This window comes from Brienomyrus brachyistius, chromosome 1, assembly GCF_023856365.1.
Source record: "Brienomyrus brachyistius isolate T26 chromosome 1, BBRACH_0.4, whole genome shotgun sequence".
In the NCBI taxonomy this organism is placed as follows: Eukaryota; Metazoa; Chordata; class Actinopteri; order Osteoglossiformes; family Mormyridae; genus Brienomyrus; species Brienomyrus brachyistius.
In genome coordinates, this window is record NC_064533.1 from 14,833,861 (window position 1) to 14,857,330 (window position 23,470).

The 23,470-nt window shown below is 47.0% G+C and overlaps 1 protein-coding gene across 7 annotated transcripts in view; it reads right to left on the minus strand.

The window, feature by feature from the left end:
- Window positions 1–21,832, minus strand: part of LOC125739128 (CCR4-NOT transcription complex subunit 2) — a 39,423-nt gene extending 17,591 nt beyond the window's left edge. For 4 of the 7 annotated variants that reach the window (XM_049008976.1, XM_049008970.1, XM_049008969.1 and 1 more), the window contains exons 1-2: window positions 21,694–21,832; window positions 3,453–3,572 (exon numbers count right to left, since the gene is read on the minus strand). In XM_049008976.1, the coding sequence (XP_048864933.1) occupies window positions 3,453–3,560 (108 nt within the window). In that variant the 5' untranslated portion in view covers window positions 3,561–3,572; window positions 21,694–21,832. Of the gene's footprint in view, window positions 1–3,452; window positions 3,573–4,072; window positions 4,177–4,303; window positions 4,375–21,693 lie in introns of those variants that run through there. The other 3 variants (XM_049008959.1, XM_049008943.1, XM_049008950.1) reach the window with 3 other exon arrangements.
- Between the last annotated feature and the right edge of the window lie 1,638 nt (window positions 21,833–23,470).

The following is a 23,470-nucleotide window of genomic DNA, read 5'->3' on the forward strand; positions in this document are numbered from 1 at the left end:
CCAAATCTAAATGCTTCCTTAAAAAACTTCTGAAACGAGTAGATTTTCTCAGATTCCCTTCTCACCTGTCATCTGAGTACAGCTGGTGAAAATCAGTATTTTGTATTAAGGAAAAAACCCAAATGACTGACTAGGCAGAGAGAGACACTTCTGGGTCACTGCGGTTGGAGCATAAAGAAAATCACACACACACACACACACACACACACACAGACACAGACACACACACACACACACACACACACACACACACACACACACACACACACACCACTCTATTCTACCTCATCACTCCCCTTCTCTGCTCTATGAACATACCAGCCTCATCTTGACATCGCATCCACTGTCACACTTACACATCCAAGGCACACACAGGCCTTACTACAGACCTCGAGAACACACCCCGGCTTCAGTGTGGGTGCAGGAGCAGCACTAGGCTACTTACAGACAGGTGCGTAGGGCCATGTCTGTGACCACAGGAAGTGACAAAAACTCAAGTGGGGGGCCGAGGAGGCTTTGATCCTCCCATACAGAATGCAGAATATCAGAGGAAACCTCCTACGAAATTAAAGGGCACTGAAGAAAGAAAAGGCCTGATCTTTTATTTTAGCTGAAAACATCATGCGAAAATCACTACCATCTAGGTTCCATTTGAAAATGTATCAAGCTTGACTGACTCCACTGCATACAATATGGATTTCTACACTTGGGGTAGACATCAAATCACGATTCATTTATACCACCCCACCATAATCAAGACTTAGGTAGAAGGTCTGAAAAACTCCCTGAGTATGCCCTCAGCAGCTCTCCACTGTCATTCAGAAGATGCCTATTAGAACACACTCAGCTCTAGGACTTCAGACCAACCAAGGACAACGGCCAGTGTAAGATAATGACAGCAGCACTAGGGTTCTGATTGTAAAGTAGGAATCAGAACCGGAAATACAGAACAAATTCCCAAGCTGAGCCAATACAGTCAATTAACAAGCCAGAACTTCACTACTGGCTGCAGAAAGATGCAGAACAGCATCCCATCTGCACCTGTTTACCAAATGCTAAGGGATAGGCAGATAGCCAAATGCTAAGGGATAGGCAGATAGCCAAATGCTAAGGGATAGGCAGATAGCCAAATGCTAAGGGATAGGCAGATAGCCAAATGCTAAGGGATAGGCAGATAAACAGGAAGCCAAAGGCTAACGGATAAGCAGGAAGCTAAATGCTAACAGTAAACTCATTTACATTTACCACACAGACTGATAGCAAGTCCAACACTACCCCGATGTGGCACATATGCCCAAAAAAAAAAAAAAAAAAAAGATTCTGTCATCCTATCACCAAGCACATGCTTGCTGCACCCTTCCCCGCACATGTACTGCAATCCTGAAACATGGCTGGTGGGCAGGAGTGAGTGAGGGGGAGAAACAGCACCCCCCTGTGGCAGCAATCAGGGCCCACATATCCAGATTATCCAAAGATATGACTGGAGACCTTTAAGAAGAGCTAACTAGTCCTGGGAAACCCACAATTTCTTTTGCCGGCTTTTGGGTGGCAGCTGCTCTCAGCCGTCATTCCGAATTTCAGGGGAACCAATTTCGGGAAGATCTCTTTAATTTCGGGTGATTTCTCTCTTTAAAATTACAGCTGAATGGAAACTTGCAAACACAGAACAGTCTCACCCCATCAATGTGCAAAATCCAGTCTCACCCATTGACAAAATGCCCCTGAAAGCTCACATAAACGGCTCACTGGGAGGTCAAACACAGGCTGGTATACATACTACATTGTGAATTCCAGCTCTCAGTACAGGGCTCCTTGGGTATGCATTACTCAGGTTAAGTACTCACTACTCAATACTTAAGTACTCAATACTCAAAGTCCTGCATGGGACTTACTGTAGACCCAAACTTAAGGTTGAAGATTTATCTAAATGACTACGGCCCAGTATTCCAGTCATGGATTTATAATAAGTGCTCAGGGAATGTCTAACAACATGCCATTAGACTCGGAACTGATACCTCATGCATTAACGGAGAGGGAAAAAAAATATTTCACCAACCAAATTCTACATTTTCTGATGAAATCATCCGAGGAGCTCTTTATTTATATTACATGGTATGGAATTTAGGCCATCTGATTTCTCCTTAGACATCAAACAGGTGTATACACATGGGAATCCATATCCCTGTGGACAGAAATGAGGGAGTGCAGTCCTGCTGTTCTCCAGGACGGACTACACACCACACAGGCTGTGGATCACCTATTGGTTTCAGATATTCAGATATATCCTCCCTCACCAGCAGACCACTGAACAGAATCCTCCAGACTTAATTCACCTATTGTAAAATAACCGGACATAACACAGTGTGACCTAATCTAAAATAACCTGAGGAAAACTCGACTCAAAACAACATTCATAAAAAAGCTTAACTGATGAAACGTTCAACCAGCAGATGACATACCGATCTGTCTAAACAATGACGTTCTGTTTTGATGTTCTTAAACCATTCTTTTAGGATTGAATTACCACAAAAAGATCTTTTTGTTGCAGCGCTACCTGACCGGCCAAGGTCTAATTCATCACTATTTACTACCACGGCCACACCTTACCCCAGGCCTTCAAGTCAAACCACAGAGGACAGGAACTCGAAAATAAGACAGAGTGGTGGACCCCAGCGTTTACATACTTGTGACAAGGGACTTTCAGATACACTCCAGTATCCTATTTCTCAACGAGTGCTCTGGTGTTCCAGTAAAGCAGTGAAAATCACATGCACATTGAAAAATAACATTTCGAAATGAACAGGCATTCACATGCAAAATTTGGATGTAAACACACAAGGATTCTTAGCATTTCAAATAATGGCTACAAGAAAGTGCTGCTACACAATAAAGTTTAAGCAGAATGTCTGATTTATCTGCACATGTATGCAGATATTGGTATATTTTAATGATTCCTCATTCACATGCTAGGAATCCAGCTTATACGTCAAACACACTCATTTAATATAACACACTATTTCATACTAACTGAAAATGAACAGGGAAGGTGATTTGCGCACAGTCACTATTTGTAAAAGGCACAGAGGGAAAAAAAATTAATCATTTACCATTTATCCATCCCCCTCTATTCTTGCTGATCAGAATTTGATGAATATGCATCCAAATGAGAGGACAAAAGTCTTGCTGTGCAAACGAGGTATGAACTGAAGCTCAGCTCAGGCATTTCTAAGTACTTGGTTTTTGGGTGACATTCCAGAGGATTAATTACATGCATGGTAGTGACTACAGCGGCACCTCACAAACCTGTTTTGAAAACCATTAGGAGGAAACCGTGAAGCCGAAGGAGCAGCCAACAGTGGAGGCGCTGTAAGTTGGCAGAGGACAGCAGCCTTGGTGGCACTGCCATCACAGTGCCAGGCAGCGCCACCTAAGGACGACGGGCTCAAACTTACGTCTTTCTCCGATCGATGCGGGAACATCGAATTCGTGTAGTACATGCTCTCATCCGCGTAGTCGCTTTCGCCCCCCTCTGCAAACTTCTTTCTCGTAGCATTAAACATGCTGTTTGTCACCTGCGAGCAGAAAGGGAGATGAGTCTAAATTGTCACGGTCAGGAGTCACTCTGGGTAAATAAATAAATAAATAGATAAAAACAAACAAACAGCCCGAGCCAGTCTCGTGTGTAATAGCACCACCTAACGTAGAACAGTAGGCGGGGTTATAATAGAGAGAACCAATCACAGAAGGCCTAGGAGGCCCAGTAGAAGGGTGTCAGCGTCATAGCAGTACAAGCAGATGGATTACCCATTTGAAATGAGTCCTTACATGACCAGCTCGTGGAAGCAACCTTATCTGTACAAGCACATTGCCTCTCAGACTCCACGGAGGAAATGTGGACGATACCCAACCGTAACTTACAGACAGCCTTCAGAAATTAAATGCCGTTTCCCGCGAGACTCCTCTTCAAATCAGTTAGACCGTGCTCAACGACACTCTAACCCAGTCTGCCATGAGATAATCGTCAGACCGCTGTTGGCTAAGTGACTCAACTGGAAAATGTGGACATGCTCACCGTAGACTGAGCCCTTAGAGCTCGGACGACAGCTGAAGTCTAAGGTGTGTCTATAGCCAATCGCGGGCAGGAATTTCCCGACGAGCATGATGCAAGTGGTCCTGCTTGGAAGGGGAGGATTCAATCAAGGCGGGGAAAAAAAAAAAAACACACAACTAAGTGAATACTGTAGTCTATGGAAGTGGGCCTCATTATCATTAAGGGATCCACTCAATAAGAAATGGCCATTACCTTGTAGATTAAACTGACTCATCATGCTTCTCTGCACCGTCTTCCTTCCAGAATGGCCTCACTCCTCACCCCTGGGCCATTAACCAACGGTTTGACAGAAAATGCATGAAGATACCATTATGTTAAGCAGCACCACAATGCTGCAGAAGCTGCCAACACGTGCATGACTCACATTCAACAGACTAAATCCAAATCAACTACAGCTTTCAAGATATTTTCATAGAGTCCTTTTTGATAAAAATCCAAAAGACCCGTCCCACTCGTTCCGCTCTGAATATTCCCCCATATATGTAGAATGACAGGTGGACGCATGTCTGACGCACGGAAGCCTCTCACCGTCGGTAAGCACCTGATTGAAAACCTTCCTGCTCAGGTGAAAACACCCAGGAATTTCAGGTTAGCGCTCAGGAAGCATGAAAAGCCTCTTATGGTATCTCTACAAACGGCAAAGCTGAGGCAGCCACACGCAGAAAGACCCGCGCGGGGATTCCGACAAGCCAGTAGGAAATCAGACCACTTGTCCCGTCACATCCAGGTAGGAATCACGGACCAGAGGCGGCTGAGACCGTGAGCCTTTTTCACATCACTCCGCCTTCTCCAGCTAAGGTGGCCTAGAAGGAACAGAAGGTACAGGCCGCGACCCTCTCCGTCACTGACGTTTGGTCAGGAGGCAGAAGCAGGCCGAGTTACAATCGACGTTCCCCTTTCTCTCAAGCGAGACCGCAACAAAAAGCTATTGAGCCGTTACGAACCGTGACCACATCACAGGTAGTCTGCATACGTCAAAAACATTTACACTACCCAATTGGAAAAAGAAAGAAAATCAAAAAAAGAAGAAACCCAAGGCTGCAAGCATTTGCAGTCAATCTGAAGCAGATGGGAACATAACATAACGTTGGAGAGTTAAAACATGCCTTCAAAGTGATTCCAGGTCAGCTATGCAGCCTGCATTGCGTGCCTGTTAAATCTACACAACAGGCCCTGTGTGTAACAAAGAGCAGCCTGTAGCAGCAGCCAGAAGTAATCCTCCCACTCAGGAAGCAGTGACCGGGCTTCTGCCAGCGAGGTTACCTTTACCAGCAGTGCACTAGCTGCCTAGTTTGCATAAGAACACCATAACCCAGACTTCTCTATCTCCAACAAAAAGACAAGAGGGGACTGACTGAAGGCCAGAAAAAGGCGGTGAGATTAAAAGCCCAAGCACCTGCCTTTGAGCTTTAAAGCATCAGATCTCATGAAATCAGGCTTGCGACCCTGACCCAGCTGCGACCTCGAGGAAGCCAGAGACAGAGCACACGCATCCTCAACAGCCCGACTGAGACCTTTAAAACATTTTTCTTGTCACATTATTCAGAAAAGGTTGGCGTTCGGTTAAGCGCCAAAAAAAAAAGAACTTCTGGGGGTTTAGCTGCAGGTCTCAGTAACAGACCTTTAAAAGGCATCAGGGCTGGTTTACCAAGGCATAGACAGAGCGGCCAGGGAAAAGCTTTCGTCTTGTAAACCACGTGTAAAGGGCAGCAATAAAATCCAGTCTCAGACCCAATGAAAACGTGAGAAGTCATAGAAATAAAGGTGGAATTGAGGAGGTTTAATACTTTCACTTCTCCGGGGGCTCCCAGGCCGGGAAAGATGTATGTAAAGCCTGCTAACCTCTCTCTCTCTCTCTCTCTCTCTCTCGCTCTCTCTCACACACACACATACACACACAAGGCAAGTAATCTATTTAGGCCTTTGGCCTCCACATGGCGAAAAACCACAGCAGCAGCAACTAACGGCTGATTCTGCCCAATACCGCAGTTTGACTCACTTAAGCGTATGGAAATGCGCAGGTCAGCCAAAAAAGCAAATCCTTCCTCTGCATCAGAAAGACGACTGAAAGCACCACGTGCAAATGATCACTCAGCTCTTATGTTCAAAGTTACCATGCACTGACCCACAAGCATGTCTGAACTACAGGGAAACGGGTCGAGCTGTAGCAGGAGCCAGTCCACAGGGCTCACCGGACAATCCTGCCAACAAGTTAGCTAACGCATTACCCAACAAACCATCTTCCCACAGTGAGAGGCAGCTAGGGTGACTATGGCAGGGCATGGTCAGATGTGTAACTGGACGAGTCCACAGGGTTGAAGTCTATAGCCAGCAGTTTCCTGGAAGGCCAGGAAATCAATTCAAAACCATCCTGTCTCTTGAAACTGCACCAAACCAAGGATTATGAGGAATCTGGGCCAAAGCAGCACCATGTTCCCTTTCCAGGACATAAAGAGGCTTCCAAAACCTCAGCACCTCACATTGCTCTTCATGCGGGGAACATCAACAGACAGCATTTGGCCTGAATGCTCTCATTCATATCCCTTCATTAACAGAGAATAGCACCTGCAGCTGGAACAAGCAATAGTAGCAAGATCGAGTAACAAGTTAGAGTGTGTGTGTGTGTGTGTGTGTGTGTGTGTGTGTGTGTGTGTGTGTGTGTGTGTATGAGAGAGAAACTTGAAAAGAAATCAGCCCCACAATCTTCATCCGGCTCTATCAGCCACGAAAAGAAAACAGTTTGTCGTGTAAATTTAACTGCTTCGCCACAAACAAAAAAATGTCACAAACAAATGGAGTGTGATGCAATGACGATAGCTGCAGCGCGAAATGCAATCAATCACCGGTCACTTCCGGCATCTCAGAAATACCAAAGTGATGAAAACCACAAACTAGCAGTCGCCACCCATGCAGAAGACGCAGCAATGCCGCAGTACCCTGTCCTGCAGAGACTACTATGGAAACCAGAGAGAGACTGCAGTGTATGTATGGATCTTTTATGCTAAAAAAGCCAAATATTGAATTGCTAACCATTCATTTCGTATTAATAACTAATTTCAACAAATCAGACTCAACGGGTAGCTCTAATACCCTGCATGACTGGTGCACAAGTCGCTATGTTCAACACTGGGATCCAGACACCAACATGGTGTCACTCTGATCAAAATACCTACTTACTTGTCTTACAACTACGCTATTTTTGAGCTTTCCATTAGCCGCGCGCGGGCTGTTAATTCTTCATGCCCCTGTACCGCCCGCGGTCAAGGCACAGCCAGAGCCACCGGTACAGCCCCAGAGGGACCCTCCTTTCCCCTGGATGCATTCTTGCCATCACCAGCTAAATGTTCTCGCAGGATCGCTCACTCCCTCCCTCACCACCCCCATTCCAGCTGCCCACGCTCCGTACGACCCACCCAGAGGTGGGCTGAGCTGTGATTGGACAGGATTACCGCGTGGGATTAATGCCAGAAAGCAGGGCGCCGGCCCAGATCCGGCAGGAGCAGAGGGAGGCTCATTCTGCCAGCTTGGCAGCCGGGGGACGAATGGGGGGCGGGATCGTGTATAAGCACCGGTTCCGGGCTACCGGTGTTTAATCCAGCCAGTTTCAGCAACACCAGTGAGATGCGGCATCTTCACACGCATCTGCAAGTCGAACCAAAACAGCCATCAATCATTAATGGAAGGGAGTCAAACAAAACCCAGCATTCCTGAGCTGTCTGGAAGCGAGTTCATGGACATACGGCCAGTCTGAAATTGGGGAGCATCGTTCAGTTTCACAACCAGGGACAACCAATCAAAGAGCGACTTTCAAAGCAGATGCTTTGCACTTCAGGAGGGCATTATGGGTATGGGTCAACTACTGAATACACCCAATGTGAGCAGATTGGGGGGAGGCTTGCCGATCAAGTGTCGGGCCCTTGGGACACTGGCGCAGGCACCGAGCAGGTCACCTGCCTGACAGGTCAGCAGCACAGGAAGGAACAGATACTTTAATGAACTGACAAAAGCCACAGTAATTCAGCTCTGAGAGCCGGACAGCGAGGCTCCGTCGAATACACTGGCAGGGAATTTACGCCCCTGGCGTTGGGGTAAAGCTCACTGGGGATTATCATCGCTTCTCAGGCTGAAGACCAAACTGCCATTTGATCTTCAGCCTGAAAAAGCCCAGGTTGGTGCGAGTCCACGAACCAAAAGACAAAACAGCGGGAGGGTCTCCTCCACCCAATCGTCCCCAAAGGAAACACTACCAGATAGTCAGGGTGCAACTTCCTTGGGAAACCTGCCCCGCATCCGGCAGGAACATAAGAAGCCCCAGGTGAGACACACACTTCCTGGGAACGACAGCCTCCCACAAAGGGATGAAGGCAAAGCAAGGAGGTGAGGCAAGGTCAGGTCAGAGGTCAAGTGAACATAAAGCAACATAAAGCCTGACTTACTCCCACATTTGCAAGATTTCATCATTTCTTAGAGACGCTTCCTGTGGGCAGGGCACTGTAAATTTACACGACCATCTTTAATGAAACCTCACTACTGTAACAAATACAGGCTGGGTTACGAGTGTCTGAATTATGGATAACCTAACTGCTATAGAGTATAGTATATTATATTAAATATTGGGGTTAAATACTATGTTTGACAGTAACTAATATACATACTACTTGGTGACGCTTGTGAAAACATCATGTGGCTTCAGTGGTTCATCAGCTCAAGGTACAGTACAGAACTGTATACAATTTCATATTCCATAATAATCATTACTTTGTTATTATTATTGTTGTTATTCTTACCATGCACTGTATTATTTTACCAACTTACCTATAAAAAAAAAAAAAAAAAAAAAAAAAAAAAAACTTAAAGACAGACTTGGGGAATGGATCTCATTCATAACCTGGAGACTGTGAATATACTTTCCATATAGTTACTGCTAAATTATTGCTACAATTTACAATAAAAATTTTTTGCTGAAAACAAAACCTTGATACCGGTTAGAATCCTGACATCATGCTCAGACCAGCAAAGGAGGCCAAGTCCCCAACTACCAGGATATCCACAGCGATCGTCCAACCTGCCCTGAGCAGGGCATCGCAAGCGCCTAAGCAGGGTGAGGGCAGTTTCACGGCTCGGTGAGATTCACAGGAGAGTCACAAGAGAGTCGGTGGACTACAAATAAGAGTAAAATCAAGGCCTGGACTCAGGTCCTTGTTGATGGATGAAGAGCTATCATGCAGTAAAGCAAAGCTCCTTAATCCAGTATGTTTTTTTGGGTCCGATACCAAGACAATAAGAGCAACAAGTGCATATCTTACACATGTTTTGGTCTCATATTTCTATTGCAGCTGCTGGGAAGTCAGCATCTCCGTTGCATGGCATCTCGGCCCTGAAACCAGAGACGGATACCAGCACGAGCAAGCGGACAGCTGCCCTCCCCCCACCCCAAAACACAAACCATGTCTCCTCCAGTTCAGTAGAGCTGTATCTCTGTATACAGGAGAGTGTCTTGTGGTTTTAGGGGGTAGAGACCCTGGCGGGGCCGCGATGCGCATCGCACCAGCATCACACCAGACAGCCTTGGCTTGGCCGCGCCGGAAAAATGGGCGGAAACAGCGAGGCCGACGTTTGGCGTCCTCTAGGCCCTTTACGCAAGCACGTCTGCCTCGTCCAGAGAAAACCCCCCCACCGTTCTTGGTGAGTACCGACTGACTGACCAATGCCCACACCGAGACGCAGGCCAGCTAGTGCCCAGCTCCAATCAGAGAGCTCAATCCAGGGCTACGTATTTTTAAAGGGGTGGGGGAACCGACGATTTCAGGGAAGCATAGCAGGACATATGTCCAGTCATGAGCGGGGGGTCCGTGCCATCTGCCATGCTGCCGGATACGGCCGGCACGCTCGCTGGCCGGCATCCATGAGCGACGGGCGAGTCCCGGGAGAGGAAGCCGCCCACCTCCACAGGCTGGAACATCCACCTGTAGCCCATTTCTGGGGGACCATCCTGGCTGCCCTAACCCCAGTGCAGGTCGAGGGGCTGGCTTCCCCTCACACCACTGGTACACCAGCAGGCTCCTTTCCCAACAGCGACAGATATAACTGCCAAATTTTCCGAATGACCGACTCACAGAGCATCCAGATCCGAATGAGGCCCCTTCGCTGCTCCATAACTTCACCAGCTCGATATTGACATGCTTTCCCTTTTACACCAATGCTCCCATTTCCAGGACAAAACATCATAAAATCATCCCACAAACAGTTCCTGCGCACTGTGCCGTACGAAACTCTTATTAAAGCAGCATCTGATTTTCGCTTCTGCTTAAGCGCTGACATTTCTCCTTTGGCGGGTTCTCCGCCGCCTGCTTCTTACTCTGACTGCCCACCCCCCACCCCCCACCCCCACCAGACCACAACACCTGCTCAGAAAACAAAAATGCTAACAGCACAAACTCGACACACGGCGCCTCCTCGGGGGTAAACCGCTGTCAGTTATAAGCACACTTTATGTCCAGGCTTCTTAATGGGTTTTTGGGAAATCTGCTTTGGTGATGCTCTACATTAAATAAATCTTGGCCTTTTGGAACCACTGGGAAACTACAGGATGGGAAGTAACACGAGTTTCATCTCTGCCATACAAGTTTCATACACTTCTGTAAAAGGGAATCACTGCATTAAACAGATGTCAGTCTGAAGACCCCCTTCCAGTTACTACAGACACAGGAGCTATAGAGACAAATGAAAGCAAAAGAGGGGGAGCAGTACCCCCGCTCTCGGGGTCATGAGCCCGACCATGAAGCTCCTCCGGGTGAAGGCCAACAAAACCGGGAGTTTCCAGTGAATCCTGAGGGCCGGTTTTGCCTGAGGAAGAGGCGCAGTCACATGACAAAGACTCCTTTCCGACAAACGAGGCATGAAGGGTAGGTGAAAGCCCAATGGTGAGCGACTTGCACCCGGGTTCCGTAAAATAGCACGGGCACGGTGTGTGTTCACCAGGATGGGCAGGAGCCTTACCTTTCCAACTCTGCAGACCTGCCGAGAATAAGCAGCGAGAGAGAGAGACACAGAGAGAGGCTCAACGACAACAAGCAAACCGAAAGCGAAACTAACTGCTGCGTGTGTGCGCAGATACAAACCGGAGCTCGTTCATCAGGGAAGGAAAAAAAAAGGTGAATCACACTCTGACTAGGCTGAATTCAGAAGGTACAGACTGCTTCCTGAAAGCCTTTAGACTTCCTGGGAATGTATCGACATTCCATCCATCTTCCAACCTCTTACCCAGAGTGGGGTTGGGGGGGGGGGGACCTGGAGCCTATCCCAGGCAACACAGGGGTACAAGGGAGGGGGAGCACCCTGGATGGGATGGGCACACTCTCACACAAGCATTTAAAATTTCATTACACAATCATTTAATTGCAAATTAATAATGTGTTTATAGAAGTATTTATAATGTATTTCTTTTTAAAAGCCATTTATACACGATTCCAAGGATCACAGTGATCTATAGCCTCTGGCAAGTAGAACAAGCCTTCCGCCTGGGAACGGATACGAGGTTCAGCCGTCAGCCATCAGCAAACGCACGGTCTGTCCAAGAGCCACCAATCATCTTGCCGAGGGAGTCACCTGGCACATGAGGGAACAAATCCATGCAAAGCCGCAGTCAAGAAATCAAGTCAACAAATACACAGGTCAAACTTCAGTTTCTGTTCATTACCTAAGGCCAAGAAACTTGGAAACACAGATACTACACCAGTATAAGGTTAAACTGGGAGGTATGGTGGCATAGTGGGGGGCACTGGGCCTTACATCCCCAGAGCATTTGAATCCCACCTCCTGCTTTTCTATAACTTGGTTCTCCTTTCCACGGCACATGGGTTCCCTCTGAGTGCTCTGGTTTCCAGAGGCAGATAACCTAAGTGCCTATCTGGCATCTGTCCAATTCTTGTGTTCTGAGATGGACGGACAACCCATTGAAGGAGAACCCCTGCCTAGTGCCATATGCTGCCTGGGATAAGCTAGTGCCGGGCCCCCTGCCACCCAGACCAGAACAAGTGGGTAGAAGATGGATGGAAATGTAAAATGCACAAGATTTTATAATTTCAGTGCTTTCAGTCCTCAAAGCCTGTATGGCTGTTTTCAGTTTCTTTATTCTGTAAAAGGCTGAATAGGTTATTATGCATTAATCTGAATAATTACACTGAACTATAGTACAGTCAGTCCTGATTATTTGCCTGTGGCTCCAGCTGATTTTATAAATACAGAGCAATGCTGGGAAAAATAAAACCTAGATGCAAGTACAGCTCCCAGGTTGGCTTCCTAAACTACAAAAGCACCACTCAGGGCAGGGTTGTTCAAATCACGGTCCTCAAGGTCAGAGCCCTGCTGATTTTCCAGCCTTCCTTTACCTGTGAGCTGGATGTGAAGCCTCTGGCCAATCAGAATCAGTAATTATTAAACTGACTACCTGGGAGAACAGAAAACAAGGCCTGGATTTGGAATCAAGGGCCAGATTTGAATGGGGGGAAACTTGGGCCATCTGAGCACAGCAGGCTGATTTATGCACAAACCCAGAATCACAAAGAAAAATCGCACCTTTGAATGGTGAGATGCAGGCACGTCTCTCGAATTGTCTTGGCTGGTAGGGGGGGTGATATGACGCGATAATCAGCGGGACCTTGGGGCCCACAGGACAGCCAGTCACCAGCAGCTATGCAGCGGGATGTGCAGCATCCATCCCCATGACGACGGCACAAATGAGGATTCCCACATTTGAACAGAAGACAGTTTTGCTTATCAATTTACTTTGCACAGGTTCTACTTGGAATTCCAAGAGCTGAAGGATTCATTAATTTAAAAAGTAGGCACGATAGTCTGTATTTACCATGTGCCTTCGAAACATTCCTAAAATAACCAGCAGGTCACAGGCTGCTTAAAACATACTCCTGTTATAGCATGATGTGGACAAAGGCAGTCTTGCACAAGAAGAAAGGTTCCTCAGAACATCAAACTTAGGAATATGTAATCAAGACCAATGAACAGTGGTTGCTGTATTACAAGATTCCTGCGGCAGACGCGAGCGTCGTGCCGCATGCTGTGAATTCCGCCGAAGACAACAATGAGGCAAGATTTTACAAGTAACGCGACAAAGTGCCAGCACATCTGACGACTCTGCAGGGGCGACGAGGCAAAAGTTGGCCGTCTTTTCAGCCAGGCGCACCGACAGCCAGTGGCAGAGAAGCGACAGCTCCGGGACACCGGCAGATGCTGGGCACGACCGCTCCAGATGCGTCGCATTGGCGGGACTCAATGACGAGTCTGTCTCCGTAGCGGAGAGAGCGACGTGTCAGCAGCATCCCAGATCTCCACCCACGTGAGTCTACACCTGTGCCACGGGCGGCTGGGGGGGTTGGGATGTTAACGGAAGACGTCAGCAGAAGAAGCAGCACTAACTAAGGTTCCACCACACCATCATTCACAACATCCCAGGTATTGTATGGTTTCATTATATACAAGAAATGGGGCTTAAGTGCAGTGTTGAAAGGTACAACAGGAGTTCCCCAAATAAAGACAACTGTTTATAGCAGAAAAAAAAACAACAAAAACCAAGGCATGGAGCTAAGCTGTTGCTCTTTTCATCTTGTATAATATTCATACTTTCCCAAAAGGCCGTTGGGGCATCAGTCCAGAAAGGGCCAATATTACGACATTACGGCTGTTCGCAGGGAGGGGGCGCCTCGGAGCAGGACAAATGGCTCCCCGCAGTGCGAGAACAACGCGCCGCAGGCTGGCGGAAGACACTTCAGAATATTGCTGCGATTTATAAAAATAGGACACAGATGCAGAGCTGCAGAAGATGGGGGGTGGGCGTGATGATCGGTGCAGCGGGAGTGGCCAAGCGCCATCGAGGACCATCCCGTGGCGGTTCAGGGTCGCAGCCGCAGCTCGCCCAAACCCCGGGGAGGGGCTCCCGTGACACACGGCACCGATTTCCCACAAAAACAGCGCATCTCTCGCCACAGTGTCATTTCCACAGCAGCGTGCTTCCTCATTACCGAGCGCCGCACAGAATCTACTCCACTGAACTGATGAGGTTTCCCTTCCCCCACACCAGCCCTGATGTTTACATGCAGCTTATTTCAGAAGGTGGAGGGGGGGGTGTCTGGGCATCCCTTCACCCATGCTAATCACTAAATGTGTACGCTTCCAGAACATAGAAACAGGAGCGCCGAGACCGGCAGAAAGCAGCACCTCCTTCCATTCTCAAAGGAAGGTCTTTTTTGGAGGGGGGGTACCAACGTCAGACCTTAACCACTTTCCAGATTAATCACCTCTTTCCAAATGAGACTTGCCGTGGTGAGAACTTTTACCATAAAACGCTCTGGATTTCATAGGCGCTCCCAAGGTTACGATGGGGTTACATTCCAATAAACCTACCGCAAGGCAAAATTGCATTTTAATACAGTACACCTAACCTAACACCATAGCCTAGCCTAGCCTACCTTAAACATGCTCAGAACACTTACATTAGCCTACAGCTTGGAAAAAATCATCAACACAAAGTCTAATTTATAATAAATCAATTTATTGATTAATTCACTGAAAATGAAAAACAATGGAATTGGAATACCCATCATAAAGTCAAAATATCATAACACGGACCATCGTAACCCAGGGAACGTCTGTATCAGAGCAAAGACGATGGTAGTTCCCTTTAAAGGACAGGGAGCCGAAAGCCAGTATTGCTAAGGGCCCTTGTGGGTTTTAAAGGCCCCATTTGGGTGACTCTCGGAATGCCTGCGTAAAACTCACTTAATGAGCTTTGATCCCCAGTTGAGTGCAGGAATCAGTGGCAGCTATTGATGGGATTCTGAATTGACCGCAGAGACCCTCTGGGGACAGGAGCAAGAGCTCCTTTGACCGGACAGGTTCCAGATGGCCCTTTGGCGGCGGCTGGATTTGATGAATGACAGGCCAGGCTGGGTCTTTGGTACCTTGAGAAATGTCACTCTCTCCCAGAAGGTAAAATATAAAACAGAGAAGGCATAGAGGAGGGACACACTACCACCAGCACAGAATCTCCACCGAGGATGCCATCCATGGGTCCACATCTTAAAGGTGCTTAAAAATAGCGCCAGTTGGATATATTCAATACTTCGTGACCAACGGAAATGAACGGACAACCTGTCTCTATGCCAACACCACATGCAGTACAACCTACACTTTATTTTAGGATAATTACATCTGTGCCACCTTTAACACAAACCGGGAAGCAACAAATGATAGCACTTCACAGACTGATAACAGCAGCTGGTGACAAACCATGGCAGCGTTGCGCTCCTGCAAATCCCTTCCTTCGGTCCAAGTGCACGAGCAAACAAACAATGCGAATCCCGACTTATCCCTGCATGCCCCACCTGCCAAGCCTGGTGGACGGGGGTGGTTTTACTTCAGGAGAGCCCTGCGGGTGCCTTCGTTCAGGATGGCCTGGCTCCGACCACCCAGAATGCTACCTGCGGGCTTCAGATAAGGAAACCGACTATGGAGGAGTCCACGGGAACCCAGGGGAGCTTCTCGCTGTCGGTTCTCACGGCACATGAATCCTTCCCACAGCAGTGATAGCACCATCTTACACTTCACTAAAAGGGCAGAGGTTCTCTCAGCAGGACAGAGGTAAGGGCAACAAAGAGGTCACTTCATTTGATCAATTATGAAGAAACCCATTTTGTATTCTGGAGCATTCTTTATAATTACAGCTATTGCTTAATTATATCGCTACAAGGACAGAAGAAAGCAGCAAACAGTTGAGTTCTTTTCTTGACCTCTAAATCTACGATATTTCTCCACCCAAGGTTGTTTTTCCTGCACACCCACTAGGTCACACACATATCTCCTGTGTCAATGAACAAGTGATCGTAATCACACCACCACTCTGTAATACCGAGCACCACAGAAGACACTTTGTGACACCGACCTTGGTGGTGGTGGTGGTCTTGGAGGCTGCAGTCCCTCCTCTGGCATCCCATGCTGCCAGATCTGCTTCCGTACCAAACATTCAGAGAAGCTGTGATCCTCACCCGCAAAGTCAGCTCCATTTTCATCAGGCGCAAGTCAACTTGCCGCAGCTTAAATTTCATCACCTCAAGCGGCACAAAAAGTACTCCTACCCCAATTAACGAGACGGAGAAGAATAAAAAGCACAGCTGGTCACAGATACTCCAGTTTAGGTTACTGTAAATCCTCTCAAAAGTGCCAGCCAGTTTCTGCACACCTCTCAAAAAAATCATACCGATAGTGGGAAGTGACATACCCATTACATGGAGGTAGTGGGCTATTACCAGATAAAGGGATGTTATATAACAACACGATCATAACATCCTGACAAATACTTCAACAGTCTAAAGCCGGGACAGTCAGTCAACTAACAGACTCCATTAGTCAGTGGGGTCAAGTGGAGCAGACTATGAAAGACAGATGAGGGATGAGCAGGAATCACCCAGATATTCCGCACGTCCTTTTTGGGCGCACCAATAGAATGAAGTGAAAATTCCCCCTTGGGTGTCATGAAGGACAGACCGTTAATAATGAATCATTAGCATCAAGCTTACTGACAACCCAGAAGGGGACAGGGTTAGGGATTTGGGCATTGAGAGGTTCATCCCAACAAGCAAACAGACCTGATGTGAACCAAGCATTTTAATGCAAAGGGGACTTCAACAGATATAGACCTGGCATAAAAGACTAACTAGGAATGATGAGACACAAGTCAAAAAGACCTCTTAGGTCTCATGACTAAAAATGGAAGTGAGCAAAAAATTTTTATAAAAACAGCTACGTAACAGCAGAAGTAGGGATCAACCCAACAAGCTTCACCCAAGTGCCCGCAAAAGCATTTCTTTTTAATGCAGAATTCCTGCCTCACACCGGCACAATGAAGCACCACCCCCCCCTTATTTTGTTTATAGGCAGGAATGCCGGCGTTCACAACCGAAGGGCCGGCAAAATCAATGGTGCATTTGTCAGCGATGGCCCCCCCCACGTGCCGACCTCGCACCAAGAGGGGTATTCATCCATCCCGCGAGGCCAAAAGACACAGCTGGTCAGGCTTTCGGGCCGCAGCCAGGGGGCGACGGTCACCGATAAGCCTCGCCGTTCTCAGCCCCCGAGTCTGCACCTGACCAGAGGAGGGGGACACCAGGCTGGCACAGTAGCCGGCACCGCGGCACGGCTACGGTGTTCTGGCGGGCGTTTGATTCGGTTGGTAGCCACGCGTCACAGCAAGAGGCAGAGCAACCACACATGATGCGCCCCGATGTGCCACGTTGCGTTAAAAACACAGGGCGCCTATCTGCACTCCATGTAAACAGAGGACACCACATTAAAAAGACGACGGAGCTATTAACTTAATCCCCCTGTTCCACTGACTTAAAAATAGCTCAAATGATGAAAAGGGAACCTTTTACAAAAAGAAAGAAAGAACAGCAGAGCCCCCGCCAGCAGAACGACCAGCAAACGCCTGCAGACCGCAGGCTCCTTTTAGCCAGAGAGCACCATGTTTCTGTAGCCGACACACCAAAGGCACGATACCTTTGTTCCAACGAGAAACGTACAGCAGGTTTCCTCCATTGAATGTTTTGGGGCAACAAAAGTTCAACCTGCGGTATTAAGCATCATCCTTAAATCCTAACAGTGAGAACTGCACATTTAGCTTTGGAGAAACCAGCAGTTGGGCACATCTCGTGATCAGGAAGACTGTCATCAGCACACATGGAAAGTGCCCGTGTTTGTGGGCGTACAAGGCAGTGAAAAACACGCAGAGTACCGCAGAAGTAGTGCAAAAGTCTTAGGCAGTCAAAAAAAAAGAAAGCTATCAGAGTAAGTGTACATTTACTGAAAGAAAAAACTAATTTGACATATTTCCTAATGAAAAGTAACACAATAAAATCAAGAATATCTTCTGCTCTCCTTTATTACATCACTAAGCTAGACAGAACTCTGTTCTGTATCCACTTTGGCAGCACAGAAGATATTCATCTCACAGTCAGGCACACAGAATGCACAGTCTGTGATACACATCAGCTAGGCTCACCTGTGCGATCAGAGCCCCCGGAACACACAGGATTATGCCATCTGTGCACGTGTGCCTTTTCCAACAAGCCGTCACATGCGAACACAGCAGCTCAGAGACGGGATCAGTCATACCGAGACATGGATTCAAGCACATTCACTCGATTCACAACTATGGAGACGGAAATCCATTTAAATGGCTACTTTCGCTGGAAAATGCAAACTATTAAAATCACGTAGATCCTCCGTCTCCATGTTTTAATCATAGATATGCGGCACTAAAATTCAAAGCCTTCCATCACTGCTATGTCAGTACATTCAACATGTTTTTTAGCACAATTTTTCTTTTTCGTCAGGCACAGCCCTCGTTCCGCCCCAGAAATCACACCTGTTGTCATTTCCTTCGATGCCAAGTGCTAAAAACACGGTCAGTGAGCACTCTGAAGAAACAAAACAAAACGTAAACATGGCGTACATTCCCACAAGAAAGCCTCTCCAAAGGACATGGGACTTTACAAAAAAAAAAGTTAGTCATTAATTAGGAATTTGTGAAGGCTGTAGACGCTGACCTACACAATGTGGGACTTGAGAAACCTTGAAGAACCTAATAATTCCTGTACCAAACATACCAGAACAAAGAAGCATACAACTATGTACTATGTTGTACTATGACAAGAAATTTTTATTAAGTAGATACTAAATTCTCAGAAAAAAGGGTAAAAACATGCACCCTTGTAATTGTATATTTAAGGTACAGAAATGGACTCTGAGGAACATCCCAAAAGGTACAAACAATATTAATGTACCCCAATGGTACAGAAATGTTCCTCAGAGTCCAGTTCTGTACCTTAAAAGGTACAACAATCTACAGCTAAGAGTACAACTGGCAGTCGCTAGAGGACGCAGCCTCAGTGTGGAGTGTGCAGCAGGCTCCATACAAAGTGCATGATGATGAGGCCCCAGCAATACATCTCTGTGGCCTAGAATCCTTACATTACAACTGCTGCTGGAGCCCATGTGGCTTTTCACCAAGAACCAACGGGAACGCGGGCAGGTAATGAAAGACAGCTCACGCCCACGGCACGCGACATTTTCGCAAAGGCACGTGACGGCCTGCTGGAACGAGTCAACAAGTACACAGATGGAAGAAGATCTACAGTTACACCCAGAGGAGCGAAAGCACTCCTCAACGACCGCAGGTCCGAAGATCCAACGCAACTCGTGAACATGTCAACGCTAAGCATGCAAGCATTTCAAGTGTACATGTCCACACTGCCCTGAGCAAGATAAGCAGTTAGAGAATGATGTCCGTCCCCAAAAAGGGGAAACCTTGACGCATTTACCCCTAATTTCGATTGATCACAAGCCCAGAGAACTCATGATCAAAACGAGACAAGCCTCCATTATGACAGCACAGTGTAACATTAGGTAGACGCCCCAGCATTGATTCGCATCCATACTCGGGGTATCAGACATAACTACGGAGCTTATATCTGACTCCGCCTACCATGCAGAAAAGCTGACCATGCAGTGGAGGGGGGGGGCAGATGAGCCAATTTCAACCGAAGTATCTTTTTCTACGTTCTCAGATGACTGCCTCCCCAGGAAAGCGGCCACCGGCAGACGTTTGCAGTGGTGGCGTCTGCAGGAAAGCTGACGCAGAAGCAGGTGTCAGAGCAGCCTCACACTGGATTTTCAGATAGTGCCCCCCATTTGAGGCAAAAATTCACACCTCCAAAAAAAAGAACAAACAAACAAAATAATGATAGACAAAAAAGCATGAGAAACTTAAAGCAGGACAGGGGCAGATTACTTGAACTCACAGAGTAGCCCTGTTGGTCATATTCCACTCTCCGAAACAGAAGGGCCACTTCTGTTTTCTCCATTTAAACCAAGGTGATATGTAGTTGCCCATTAGGTGCGATTTATTTGTCAGCCAGGTTAAAATCACGCTATTCCCATCCAGTTAAAAACATTCAGCCCCGAATATTAAAACCTTTGACGACTCTCAGGAAAAAAAAAAAAAACCTGTGTGGGACCTTTTCAGCACATCTCATTCAGCGGAGAATCTGGGTCATGACAAGTCAGTGTTTATAGGAGCAGAAAGACTACAGATCAAAGACTACTGCAAGTTCAAGGAAGCGCCGCGACACTGAAGCCACATCAGCCATCACTAAAATCATATTAAACATGGTTCCTGCTGTTTTATGACTTAATCTCCCTGCGTGAACGGCGACGTTTTGGCAACATCGTCGGCTGTTTTAAATAAACAGCGAGGCAACACAAAAAGGCGATGATTCCGACCCCCTTCCCACCGCCCTGCATAATCAAACCACAACTTGTAAATAACGAAACTGAACTGCAACACTTGGATGACCTACATTTGCGTTAATACAACTCCACTCACAGCAGCCTCGGTCCCAAAGCGGAGATAAACATTATATCAAAGAAACATTTTTCATCAGCTGTCAAATCGACATGTAATGTTTACTAGACACTTCTGCATCAGTAGTACATCTACAGTCGATCTGGCGCAACAGAACGTGCAAAAGTGTCGGAAATTATGAAACGCAGACATATTCAGTCACATAAAATAAATGGTATTAACTTATGAAGTTGGCTTTACATTCTGTATTGGTTTCACCCAGATCACCTTACAGCGTCAGTATTGCACAGACGTTTCATTGTTGCCAGTCCAGTTTACACACATACTCCGACGGTCATTTGATTTTAAAGCGGCCACTAGTTAACAACAGGTTAGTAACCAGGTAAGAGAGGAGAGCGGAGCCGGGACGGATCAGCGGAGCCGGCGGCCGGTGTCCGCCGGGCTGCGGGCGGCGAGCGAAACTCCCAACGGGGGGAGTTACCCCGAACTGCCTCCGGTACTCCTATGTGGAGGCATCTTCAAATATGGGGAAAAAATGTCACTTTAATTATGGAAAACGTCACTTTAACGGGCTGTACGAGGAGTCACCGAGGCGAAAGAGTCAGCGGCGAGCCCGGGGCACGGAGCACCCATCTTCGGGTCCAAAGCGCCGCGGCGGTCGAGGAGCCACGGAAACGACCTGGCAACGGCCGCTGGACCGGGACCGGCACCGAGACTGAGAGCTGGACCGGGACCGCACACACATACACAGCACGAGCGGCCGCTCCGTGTTATTAGCCCAAGCAGCCGACAGGCTAACCGGCTCCGCGCTCGGAGCCTCCAGCGCTTCCGCAGACTAACGAGCCCAGTCGGTACCGGTCCGGGTTATAGGGAGCCGCGGCGCCGTGAGCCGTGCCGTAACCGGCCGGAGAAGGCTGCCGCCAGCCCGGGCCTCCCCTGCCTCCTTCCCCTGGCTCTCCGCCGCTCCAGACAAAAAAAAAGGAAAAAACCAGAAGCGATAAATAGAGCGATCGGACTGAAGCCCGGCGCCCGGCCCGAATACGCCCGAACCGGCTCGAACCTCCGCGGTACCCCGGCTCACCGAGCGCCTTAATATCGGCAGAAGAAAACGCGGATACCGGGGGAAAAGGGTAAAAAACACACTTACCGCATTAATTTGTGTTCTCCTCCAGATCCAAGATGGCTGTGTATGGTAGAGTCGAGGATGCTGGGTGAACAGCCTTTACCCTCTGACCCCGCCGCCGCCTCCCGAACATCTCCGACGCAGGATGCCGCCGCCGCTGGCCGCGGCCCCCGGGCGCTCCGCTACGGACCCTTTGCGTTCGTATTTATGCATTTATACGTGTATTTACGCCGCAGCGCCGTTTGTGCACGGCGTCTACTAAATACATCGGCGTCTGCCTTATAGTACACTTACTACCTACCCATAGATCTAATTGCTAAGAAGTTTTATATATAATGAATTCTTGCAATATATTTATTGTTTTAGAGGGAAAAGTAACATTACTGATATTCCTTTTTTATATTTAATGCCATATAAATAATTTAAATATGGATTTGCCATTTGTTCATTATAGGTAGTAAGGGTTATATATCACTATTGTATTATGTTCAGAAAAACACTACGTATATACAGAGCTGCCACCTTCGGTCATCTGGCTGGCGTGAGATTTTCAGTTCGAGACAATTGTGCACACGCATTTACATATATGTAAGAGTTTTATTACCTTGTAAATAGTCTGTAGGGTTTACACACGAACCCCAGGCTTTTGTAGCTAATATAGCCAATTTTAGGCTTATAATAGAATAATGAAGATTTGCCGTAAGACGGTCAATGTACATACAATGTAGAACAATATTTAAACAGCTACTTGTCTCATATAAAAGGACACGCGAGTCTTAAAATAACTAAGACCGCCTTAACAAATAAGCACATTTAATCAGTATTTACCTTTACCTGCATTTCCAAATAAATTGGTAGATTATGGCTCTGGTTTATTTGCTAAGGGATCACAAAGAAAGAGCTCGGCATCATAGACAGACCAGTAGGGGGTGTAATGGTTAAGGTAATTAACTGTGAAAAAAATCTTTTATTAAATCCTTACATGATATTACATAACCACTTATCCAGTTCAGGATCATTAACGTTAAACCAGGAGGCGCAGGGTAAAGGGCAGGAGAACATTCTAGATTGGGATGCCAGTCCACTGCAGAGCACTCTACTGTAGAAAATTTAAAGACTGTTGAAGGAAACCTGTACAAACACGGTGAGAACAGCAGACATAGTGCAGGAGGCAGGATTCAAACCCACAGCTCCATACATGTGCAGCTGTCTTCATTTGTAGTAGTACTTAAAATCATGCTAGAGCACATGTATTCAGGTCATGGGTATTTTTCAAAATTGAGTTCAAGGCACACATGCTGTGCTATGAGAGTAACACGCAACTGAATCATGTCACAGAACCACAGCACTGTTTAGAATTCTACTTTGATTTCTGGAATTGTATTTACCCTGTATTCCTCCTATCTCACATTAGCATTTTGTATTCACTAATTAAATAAAAAAATAACAATTATGTACAACAAAATGACAATAATATAAAGTGATGGAAGTGTTAATTATCCATTTCCTCATTCATTGATGTGAATCACTATGTATCCAGTGAGGATCACAGTGATAGATAAGCTTCTAAAGAAAGTTTAAGGTGAAAGGTTGGGTTCATCCAGCCCTACAGGTTCTTATAGATTACTCAACACTCCAATGATTCTAAGTCACTTCAGCAGTGTGTCTATGGAATGTGGAAGGAAACCAGAGTACCTGGAAAAATCACACACAAAACAAACACACAACGGTATATTTACCTTCTTCAGATATCGAATAACGAATCGTGCATGACACCTAATCTGAGTCAGAGGAGCAAATG